Source organism: Saccostrea cucullata, unplaced genomic scaffold (assembly GCF_032062105.1).
Source record: "Saccostrea cucullata isolate Sc308-1 unplaced genomic scaffold, CSIRO_AGI_Scuc_v1 ctg13328, whole genome shotgun sequence".
In the NCBI taxonomy this organism is placed as follows: domain Eukaryota; kingdom Metazoa; phylum Mollusca; class Bivalvia; order Ostreida; family Ostreidae; genus Saccostrea; species Saccostrea cuccullata.
The window spans coordinates 5,378-17,744 of record NW_026920779.1 but is presented as its reverse complement, the minus strand read 5'-3'; the positions used below and the strand labels follow the sequence as shown (position 1 = coordinate 17,744).

The 12,367-nt window shown below is 32.8% G+C and overlaps 1 protein-coding gene across 1 annotated transcript; it reads right to left on the bottom strand.

The window, feature by feature from the left end:
• Positions 1-207: 207 nt before the first annotated feature.
• On the bottom strand, positions 208-11,708 carry LOC134257634 (uncharacterized; the record flags this gene model as incomplete). Its single annotated transcript, XM_062740229.1, has 3 exons — positions 11,617-11,708; positions 4,427-4,657; positions 208-462 (listed from the first exon to the last, which is right to left on the bottom strand). Coding segments are annotated over exons 1-3 (562 nt in total), but the record flags the coding sequence as incomplete, so codon positions are not given.
• Positions 11,709-12,367: the final 659 nt, after the last annotated feature.

Here is a 12,367-nt window from a genome sequence, read left to right as displayed (position 1 = left end):
AAATATTCCTTTCTGGGTTCTGTATAATATTGTTTGCATGAGAAGAAATAATGATGTGTATCCTCAACTCTTCCACAAGAAACTCTTCAGTTACTATTTTTTCGATTGAAAGCTATTTTATTGCATACTCTGAAATATATAGTGTAGAGTTTCCAGGATACAAAACTTATTTATACTAAATAAATTATGTTGATAGTGTTTTCTTACCAAAAACTTCAAATTCACAAAGTTCGTTTTGTGCGCCCTTGGAATATCCCTCAGGGTAGGTAACTCCTGGGAGTCTCTCATTGTAGTAGATGATGTATCGTCCATGTTTTATACATTCTATTGTTATATTACTTGGTATCGTGTCTCTGGTATAAATTGTGTCCATAAAACATTGAACCCCCTCGTCTTTGTCGGTTGTGTTTGATATGTAAACAGAAAAACCAAGGAATCTGGCTGTGTAACCATTATAGTGGTCTGGAGAAAAGAGAATGGAAATGAAAGTGGTATTGTACAAACAATGCATAAACTCGTCATCACCTAGGAATCTTCTTTATTGTTTTAAATTTAAAAAAAGGTGCTTGCTCAAACCAACAATTTACAAGATGTAAATTGAAGAACATCTTAAAGTTTTTTTTTTTGATTCGTTTTGAATTTCTGTACCTATTCCTTATAGATAGAATATCTTCCCAAAAGAAAATATCTCGTCTATTGTTTAAAACTTGACGGCCATCAACACCCTTTCAACGCACGATCGACAACGCTCAACTTGAAGAGGAAAGTATTGTAGGGGGTAAATTTAAATAGTTTTGTATGTGCTGGAGTGAAACCAGCTGAAATAAAATTAGAAAGCATTTAATTGGATAATTATCTACAGTAAGGACTTACCCAGAGTGTTTTTGTTTCACAATTTCTGTGCAAATGCTACCGATCAAATCGACAATGTTCTAAACATCAAATTTCCATGCTTTGAAATAAGTTATTGTTTCTATTACCTACCAAATTTTGCGGCTTTTATTATGTAACGGTTCTTGGAAGTATGAACTAAATGATTTTTACCTTAAAACTACATTATCTTACATGTAAAACAAATTTGATTCGGAAAATTTGACAACCGCGAGGCGATCGTAAACGACATGTATCTTTTATGAAGCGATCGTACAACACTTGAAATAAGAATAGCACAAATCAGAGAAACTTGTTGCCAAAAAGTTTATTTTGCTATACATAAATATTTTGCATTCAATTAGGCAATCAGTCATTGTTATATACCTTTTTAACTCTTAAAACTGTTCTACATTAATGCAAAAAATAGACATTAGCTACGTAGGTTAAAGAGATACAAGTGAAAAAGAGTTCGATCGCTAACAAAAATGTAAAGAAAAAAAATACCTCAATTTCATAAGCCCCCCCCCCCCCCCCAAAAAAAAAAAACAACCTTAAATATATCTTAGATGATTTATCATGCAAAGTGTAAGTAAAGGAACATTTTCTAAACTCAAAATTCAATTTCGGAAATGTGTTGTGTTGGATGGAGGGAGGGGGTGTTATGATTCAAGTTCTTCAACACCCAAGTTTTACCCATAAATTACCAGCTGCTACCCCGATTTGACTATATACTGCAAAAGGGGAACAACCAGCCTACTGGTTTAGCCCCCTCCCAGATTTCACTCTTTTCCTCTCGAAAATCAAATGCTCGATATCTCGCTCTATTTCGATAGACTTTCAAATTAGCCCCCCCCCACTTTCAATTTGCTGCTGAAGCCTATGAAAGTAAAGTTTTCACCCCACCCTACCCCAGATTCTACACTGCAGACGTACGTGCATTACCTAATAATACAATGTATATCAGTAAATTAAAAAAACATACTTTAATACATAGTGATGTTAAATATACATGTATATTAACATGTGCGTGTACAACACATCCTTTGTTTAAATACTGAACATTTCGGTAAAATTGCTAGGTATGGAAATTCCTTTAATCATTATTTCTATAGTATTGACACAGATATTATTATTTTTTTTATTTTCTGAAAAAAAAAATCAGTATTTGATATACATATGCCAACTCCTGTAATTGAACTGCCATTTCCTAGACAATAAAACTTTTTTTTCTATAATGCTAAAATTTGGTCCTATAACACTCTATAGGTATCTGATTTAAAAAATAATATCATATTTTAGGGTTCCATGGAGTTTTAAATTTTGTTCTCTTAAAAAACGGACATTTTCTAACTAATATACAAGAACCTCAGTCAAATTCACTCTTTTCCTCTCGAAAATCAAATGCTCGATATCTCGCTCTATTTCGATAGACTTTCAAATTAGCCCCCCCCCCCCACTTTCAATTTGCTGCTGAAGCCTATGAAAGTAAAGTTTTCACCCCACCCTACCCCAGATTCTACACTGCAGACGTACGTGCATTACCTAATAATACAATGTATATCAGTAAATTAAAAAAACATACTTTAATACATAGTGATGTTAAATATACATGTATATTAACATGTGCGTGTACAACACATCCTTTGTTTAAATACTGAACATTTCGGTAAAATTGCTAGGTATGGAAATTCCTTTAATCATTATTTCTATAGTATTGACACAGATATTATTATTTTTTTTATTTTCTGAAAAAAAAAATCAGTATTTGATATACATATGCCAACTCCTGTAATTGAACTGCCATTTCCTAGACAATAAAACTTTTTTTTCTATAATGCTAAAATTTGGTCCTATAACACTCTATAGGTATCTGATTTAAAAAATAATATCATATTTTAGGGTTCCATGGAGTTTTAAATTTTGTTCTCTTAAAAAACGGACATTTTCTAACTAATATACAAGAACCTCAGTCAAATTCACTCTTTTCCTCTCGAAAATCAAATGCTCGATATCTCGCTCTATTTCGATAGACTTTCCACCCATACCACGTGGCTATCTATTACTCTATTTCATTAAAAGTATTTTATAAGTTCAAGTTGCACGATCGCTTGTTTTTATATTTTCTTTGTTGTACTATCGTTTATAGAGTCGTTGCCGATCGCCAAACCGTTTGGCATGTGTATGCTTCAAACCGTTATTTTAACGCTTTCTATTTGATGAAGAACTTCAAATCGGATTTAACATTTATGATTTACCTAATATTTAGAATTGCAAATGTGCTTTTTGGACTGTCGGGTATAGGTAATAAGGAAATAAATATCACTTAAACGAGCTTCGTGTGTCATGTTAAGGAAGTCATGTTTTAGGTAAAACTTAACTTTAAAATAATATATGGTGATTTGCAGTGCGTAGAGGATTTTCATGGTGTTAAACATGCCTAGTAGCATTTAAAAAGTTGGAAACGTTGACGGAAAATTGCGAGGAAATAGAACAAAATAATGTTTTATTTAAACACATCTTCCTCTTATAGTTGAATTTAACTATCGGCGTTGCCGATCCCATCAGCGTTGCCGATCGCGTGTTGACAGGGGTGATCAATTTAAGTATGGAACTCCCTTACTGTGTTAATCAGTACGTTATTTATGAGATAACAGTATTTTTAATTGGCTCAAGTAAAAAATGGAGAATTTATTGACAAAGTAGGTACACAGTCATATACTTCTATGAGAAACAAAGAAAAAGTTGTTTAAGAAAAATGAAAACATTTATGATATACATGTATATTATACTCAAAAAAAAAAAAGAAAGGCATATTGTTTTACTCATCAAAAAATATTGGGAAAGTATATGGAACAACTATCTTTTTTATCATTGGATACCTTGTGACCTATTTAAAGGACAACATAGGCTTTTTAAACCCAAGTGTTAAATTATTTCCCTTGATTCATCATGTTTATAAAATTTTTTTTTTAAATTTTTTACATGATTTTTGTAAATCTGCGGTCTATTGATATTGATATTTTGGATATAAAGAAACAGTAAACACTCCTATTTAACCCATATTTCAGATTTAATTGCAATGTTGATGCTGCAATGCCACACCTTAACAAAGGCTGAACGCAACCGGGCTAACGATGATGATAACCGGAGGACCTGCGCACTCGATTCATAACTGCTGAACAAACTGCTGCTACAGTAAAGGGATGATGAAAAACAACATTAAAGTGCACAAATTGTTTGCAAGAGTCTAAGAGGAGCTGATATTCTTGCAAGATGTCCATACATTTGAAATCCACTAGCGCTGAGACGTTGCAAAGGACATATGCATTGGTTATGTCAGTATGCAACTAGAATGTAGAGGCGACAAAAATAACATCATCTTAACTTTTCAATTTAAAACATATGACATGTTTGATTCTTATCACGATACACTCTAAAATCTCTTTTAAAATAAAAGGCTTGAAGTGAAAACTCGAATTATAATGTTTAATCTGAATATGCGTTTTTTTTTTTTTAGTATATATAACTTTAACTAGTACTACTTTTACAGTACCCCATGGAACATTATCCGTCCTGTAGAAGACAGTTAGATGGTGTATACTAAGCACTTCTCCAAGATCCACCCACCAAAGTGCAGTTCTTTCATAACTATAAGAAATAGTGCATTGTCCTCCTAAAGCAGACCGGTCTGAAAACTTCCCATCCACAGCTTTATCGGCTCCCCAATCTGGACGAGCGTAAAAAGGATGTAGCTGCCAGGCAGTCTTGTTTAATGCAATATTTTCTGTCAATCGAAAGGAAAGTGATATATATATATATATATATATATATATATATATATATATATATATATATATATATATAGAAAGCACAAAGAAATTCACTTTTACATGGATACCCACTTCCGCCCCAGCCCGGGGTTGAACTCTTGACCTTCGGAATCTGTCTCCTAGCAGTACATGAACAGCGCGCTAGACTGCTCGGCTATCTAGGCAAGTCAAAAAAACTTGCTTTCGATGCCGATGGAATTCTCGCGGCGCTGTCCTACACTACACGGTCATTGAGAATGGAAGTGAGATACAGTTATTTGGACATTAGTTTTAACAGAGGATTGTTAACAATACATGTTGTAATAAAATTAAGCATTATCTATAAAGCATATTTTACAACAACTCTTAAACTAACATAACTGCCCTAAGTGAAGAAATATTAATATAGAAAGCACAAAGAAATTCACTGTTGTAAAATGTGCTTTATAAATAATACTTAATTTCATTACAACATGTATTGTTAACAATCCTCTGTTAAAACTAATGTCCAAATAACTGTATCTCACATTCCATTCTCAATGACCGTGTAGTGTAGGACAGCGCCGCGAGAATTCCATTGGCATCGAAAGCAAGTTTTTGACTTGCCTAGATAGCCGAGCGGTCTAGCGCGCTGTTCCTGCACTGCTAGGAGACAGATTCCGAAGGTCGAGAGTTTAACCCCGGGCTGGGGCGGAAGTGGGTATCCATGTAAAAGTGAATTTCTTTGTGATTTCTATATTAATATTTCTTCACTTAGGGCAGTTATGTTAGTTTAAGAGTTGTTGCAAAATGTGCTTTATATATATATATATATATATATATATATATATAATTAAAGAAAAATCCAGTTTTTGATACAGTTAAATATATCCCATGAAAAAATCAAGACTCACAAAACTCGAACAGTTATTTTTACCGTAGCGCTTTCGCCTTATATATATATATATAGAGAGAGAGAGAGAGAGAGAGAGAGAGAGAGAGAGAGAGAGAGAGAGAGAGAGAGAGAGAGAGTCATGGAAGATCTACATTTTATCCATTACACGTCCCCCCTTAGAAAAGCATTCATTTTCATTTACAACAATTCTGCATTTAAGAAAAAATCCGGGAGCAATTCTGTTTTTTGACTAGAAATGTTGCATGTAAAGAAAGATGAATTTATAACATCCCAGTAACGTTATGGCATTTCGGTGCTTTTAATGCATTTAGAGTGCGACACTGAATTGCAAATTTGATTTTGTTTTTGTTTAACTTATGTAACGCCCAAGTACGCCCAATTCATATCGAGATTTCTCAAGGCTATATACAAACATACTGGTACTTATCACATGACCTCGTTGATCACTTGAGTGTCAATTCTACTTTTTTGAAGAATTCCGATCGGTGCAGTCGATTAACACAATTATCTTTAACTTTTTATCACGTAAGTAAACTCTTTGCATCCTTGTGCACACGATTTGTGCTTGGGAAAAGTTATACTATTACCCTGGTATCTCTACAGATTAACAAAAAGCACACAAGTGGTGAATTCTGCTTTTAATCGACGGGTATAAAAAGGGTAAATGGCAAACAAATATTTTCTTACGTATTTTGAACACGCTGACTTTAAAACAGAGTACAGTGTAATAAAGCAAAGCTATCTGCATTATTCAGATATAGTAGATATTAAAAATGAAAATATTAAATCACATTTATTTTAAATTAGCTTTCTAACTCTTTATATGCAGATTGACTTAAGGTGTTAAGGACAGATGATACAAACAAATTTTTTCTTTGAAAAAGATTAAATATCATGTCACAAGTTTAGAAAAGCGGATGGTTCTTAGATTTTTTTCTCCGAAGAACTGGAATATGAAAAAGACTTGGAAAATATTAGTAATATTTCAATGAAAACACAAATATAGACAAATCACATTCAGTAAAGGTTTACAGGTGAAAATAAATTTCAGAATATGTTATCTTGGCGCTAAAAGTGTAATATAAACTCAAGAAAAATATACCGAGCCAGGTGAATTTTATTAGGAAAAGCTAAATGGTTAAAATCAGCCTATGTGATATTGCCATTTTTTTGTTATTTCGATCTTCCTCTTAAAATTCACCTGGCTTGGTATATTTTTCTTAGGTTTATATTACACTTTTAACGCCAGGATAACATATTTTGAAATTTATTTTCACCTGTAAACCTTTACTGAATGTGATTTTTCTATATTCGTTTTTTTATTGAAATATTACTAATATTTTCCAAATCTATTTCATTTTCCAGTTCTTCGGAGAAAATTTTTTAAGAGCCATCCACTTTTCTAAACTTGTGACATGATATTCAATCTTTTTCAAAGAAAATAATTGTTTGTATCATCTGTCCTTAAGTTAATGACACACCCCCAACATTACAGCTCAAGTTGGCAATAGCAAGATTCCGTTTTCACTTATGACGTCATACATTTGTAGTTCGGTGAAGTGAATGCACAGAGTACACTGCAATATTCTCTGGGAAGCCTTATCATACCTGCATATTGTAACAAAGTCATTTTTATTTTATTTCATGTTTATTAGAACAAACACTATTAAGTATTTAAAAAGATGCTATAGTTCCTTATTGTCAATATCCTTGCGGTTTTTTGAGTAAATTTCTAACAATTTACTCAAATTCCGATGGGTACAAATTGTACCCCGTTATGAGCAAACCTTTTTTTTTTAAATTCATATAAAGACGAATTTTTTTTGAAACTTATACGCGAAAAAAAAAACTCTTCATGTGGCCTTCAACTAAACAATTAAATATATGAACGAGGTATTGTAATTTAACAATGGTTGTTACCATTCTTACGTCCATACGTTATATCACGGTGAGCTAAGAATAAAAAATAGAATGTACTTATATATCTGTTTCATATTTAGATATTTTTCTTGAATTGAAGGATATGGAGAAAACAAACAGTAATCGTAATAAAAGTCCATAATACAATACAAAATAGGAACAGAGTAAATGTGGACCTCCAAATCATCAGAGGTGGGATCAGGTGCCATGGAGGAGTGAGCATCCCTGTGTGCTCCTTGTCATAATCCAGAAATAACGGAAAAACCCGTCGTCAATTCAGTGTATACAGTGTCGATTTCTGATGATAATAATTTCTGATAATATTACAACAAATCTGTATGAAAAACGACGCTGGGCAGTTAAGGTGCGCAATGGAAACATCGACAATATTTTGTATTCTATTCATAAACTGGATGGCGATTATTTTTAGTACATTATTATATCATATAATTGTAATTATTGTAATAACTACATATTTTGGACCATTAGATTTTATATTTAGACTTGTCACGTGATGCAGCAGTCAAGTGATACATGTATAAGTACTGTATATTTACTTGCAGTATTGAGATCATCTATAAATTTCACTATTGCAAGGGCATTACCAAGTCAAAATTCTAAGTTTAGTTTATAAATATTTTCACAACGCATTGTTGTCTCTGAAAAGTGCTGCGATCCCATCTGGTTTCTGCAATTTTATTGTTGAAATCATATTTGTATGATGGAATGCTTTATTTTGTGCTGGTCAACTGTATGAAATATTGAAATAATAAAATTATTTTCAGGAATTCATCAGGATTGCAGCACTTTTCAGATACCTTAATACTTCTAGAATTGATTAATTGAGCGTATGCCCTTGAACGTGATCGATTTATTAAGACCCCCACGTTATCCTCCGTTATACTTGCATACAAATATACGGCAGTATCAATTAAATACGAAATATTCGGAGAATATATCAATTAAATCATAAAGGATCCATTGAATCAAAGTTCATGGCTTATAGAATATCTATAAATGACATTTTATTTAATTATCGAATAAACTTTTCGTGAGAAAATTTTACTTGATATGCTTCTCACCGCATACATACAAACTGCGCTACGTTTTACGAAATGACGAAACGTCCACAAGTGGATTGCGATTAGTGACTTGTTTATAACTTGTTATGTGGGATATAACTAGTGACAAAACAGCATACTGTGGTAAATGTTGATCTAGTTTGATGGCTTCCTATAGGTAAAGATAGAAAACCACCTCATTTCGGGATATTTTTAAGAATTGATATATGATAGTCATGATAGTTGAGTTTTCCCGTACCAATTTAGCTCCGCCCCCCCCCCCCTTTTTTGTAACCTTAAGTGTGCTGCGGAGATGACTTGGAGTTTTCTACCGTCACCTTTCTTTACTAATACAGCAATATATAGTTATCTCCGGTGTACGTTATAATATCTCTCCCTTGATTCGATACGCAGGCGCTTAAACTTAAATAAAAAGTTATTCATACGTAGAGCATCTACGTATGAATTACTTTTTATTTAAGTTATGACAATCAAGTTACTGAAACAAGTCAACGGACAGTATCGCTTAAGGAAAGATGATACAAACAAAAAGCAGATGCCTGGATTTTAATAAATTTCTGTGCCTTTTATTTTTGTTCCAAATGATGCAATAAATAAAGTTCCAAATTATTTAAGATATTGTGATCCTTTTATGATGTTCAATTTTTTTCCCTTTTTAGCTCACCTGAGCTGAAAGCTCAAGTGAGCTTTTCTGATTAAAATTTGTTCGTTGTCTGTCGTTGTTTTAGTCGTTTTCCTTGTCTTTGTCGTGAACAACTGTGTCAGGAAAGATGATACTTATGTGGACGCATCCTCAGGTAGTGTCAATTCAAGTTTTATCAAAAGCATGAACCCCGGGGTAAGGGCGGGGCCACGTACAATAGCTAATCAAAGTTTAATATAGGAATATATAGGAACAATCTTCTTTTCCAGAACCATCTAGGCAAGAAAAGAAGGAACTCATGTAGAAGCATCCTCATGTAGTGTATAATTAATTTTGTTCAAATCATGACCCCTGGGGGTAGGGCGTGGCCACAATGGCCGATAAAATTTTAACATAGGAATATATATGAATTTTTTTTAATCTTCTTTTCCAGAACCACCAGGCCAGTAAAGATGAAACTAATATGGAATAATCCTCAGGTAGTGTAGATTCAAGTTTGTTCAAATCATGACCCCTGGGGGTAGGGCCGGGCCACAACTGGTGATCAAATTTTGCATAGGAATATATAGGAAAAAATCTTTGAACATCTTCTGTTCAAGAACAACTCAGCTTTGCCAGGAAGATGAAACTTAGGTGAAAACATCCTCAGGTAGTGTAGATTCATGTTTATTCAAACTATGACCTCTGGGGGCAGGGTGGGGCCACAATGGACGTTTAAAATTTTTCATAGGAATGAATATATCGGATTCATTTAAACTCTTCTGATCTTCTTACGAACCACAAAGCTATGATTGGTGACATCTTTATGAAAGCATCCTCACGTAGTGTTGATTCAAGTTTGTTCAAGTCATGAACGGGAAGTAGGGGTTGGGTTCGGTGGTATATAATTGGGAATCAAAGTTTTGTCTAGAAATATCAAGGAATTTTTATTCCAAAGAACAGGAAAGCCATGTTTATTCATATTGATATGGAAGCTTTCTCAGGTAGTACAAAGTCATACTTGTTGGAATAAGAGGTTTGAAATTCCAGACCTCCCGTATGTAAACTAAAATACTGAAGTGATTTGTATTTTATTTCCTAGCCAATGTACCCAGGTGAGCGATGTGGCCCATGGGCCTCTTGTTTCAACTACCATTTTTTCTTCTATACAACTTTTTCTTCACCTCAAATTCAATTTCTGTGAAATTTTGAATAAAAATTTGAAAACTGAGCAGTACAACCTGTATATTTTACTTACTGTACCATGTTTAGGGTCCTCTTTTCTTTGATCATTTGTCCTTAAAGTCAACAAATCTCATTTATAACCAAGATTATTTTTTAAATATAACTATCTCAGTAGTCAAGGTTTTGAAAGCTTAATGAATTTATTGGTATAGTCCATGTGAAATGTCAGAGCCCATCTTTGTTATTTAAATGTTATGCCCATTTTTTAGGTATCTCGAGTATCTTAGTATTTGACGTCAGTGGGCGAGAACTATTGAAATTTGCAATGGAGTCCTTGTGTAATTTAAACATATGTCCTAAATCTACAATCTTACTTTTGAATGAAATGGAAATATAACGAATCACTGTCTAGTTAGTATAGTATGCCAGGGACATCAACGATAGTGGGAAACATGGGATAATTGATGCATAACTGGCTTCGCCCGTTATGCAAATTATCCCATGTTTCCCACAGTTGTTGATACTCTGGCATACTATACAAACTAGACAGTGATTCCTTAAATATCCCCGATATTGTGACATATGTGGGCAAAATGAGATCGCTGAGTCAACGTACAGATTGTATTAAGATTGTATACCGATATTATCTTGCCATCCTCTTTTAGTCAAAATCAGTTTGCATATATTTTAGATAGTCCTTTATTGTTTACTCAATTTATTGTTGAATTTATTTGCATAACAATGTTTTCTATTTCTATTGTACAATAATGATTTGTAATAGAAACATATAGTGACAGTAAATAATACGTTTTTTTGTTTTATTTTGTTCTGTTTTTGTTTGTTTGTTTGTTCGTTTGTTTCTTTGTCTGTTTGTTTGTTTGTTTGTTCGTTTGTTTGTTTGTTTTTTTTTTTTGTTAAGTATTTTTGATAATACAATTTTTAAGTTTGCCTTTAGTCAAACTCAGCTCTTCTTTTGAAGAATATGTTATTTTTTTCGAGTCAGGGATGTGCACCGATCATACGGACTCATAGCATGAAATTGTTGTCCCTTGTCTACTTTATGATTGTATGTATCTTTATTCTTTATCATTTATTTGACTTGTTTAAAAAAATAGCCATACTTGTTCTTTTACTTAAGAGTTACTGTAACCTATTTTGGTATCGGTCAATCAACATAAATAGAACATTTTTCATAAAAAGCAAAAAAATATGAAAAGGAAATGATCTTACCATATGCAGTCGCATAATAATTCCTGATCAGGATTAATTCAACGAGAGAACGAAACCATACCACTTTGCTGTCCATGACGTTAGATATAGAATAATATCAATGCAGGAAGTATAGTTAAAATGTTTTTTATAATGTAACCTTTTCTAAATGTGACAACAGGGTCAAGTACCAAGCCGTGCACCGATATTACCAATATATTTTAGGGATAATTAATGTTCATAATCGACTTACCAGCGCAGTTCTCTACCCGCTACGTACAAATGAAATTGTTACATTTCAACATCGAAAAAAAAACTTTAATTTATTCATTTAATTTTTTTTAACATGTTCAAAGTGTGAAAAAATTCAGGGGTATTATGTTTAAAAGAAAATGAATATCGGAAGTGTTACAAAATCCATTATCCCTCCCATCATGAAGCATACTTTGAAAATTAGGCATCATTTGTAATAGGGAGCGAAATTAAAAAAAAAACAATTCTCAGTTATATTAAAAATGCCACAACTTCTTCAAAAATATCCTTATATCTATCTTTTTACAATCTCACAGAAGCAAAACTATACCGTTTTAAGCCTTTAAATTTGACTCCTCATATTATGAAAATGATCATCAGCTTTTCCTGAGATGGAATAAAAATATGTAAAAATAACTACAAACAATGATAATCGGGAAAGAATGCTACGGAAAATATTATAGTATTTGTTGTTTGCATGGTTAAGGATTGCCAACACACACTTACCTATTCTTAAACT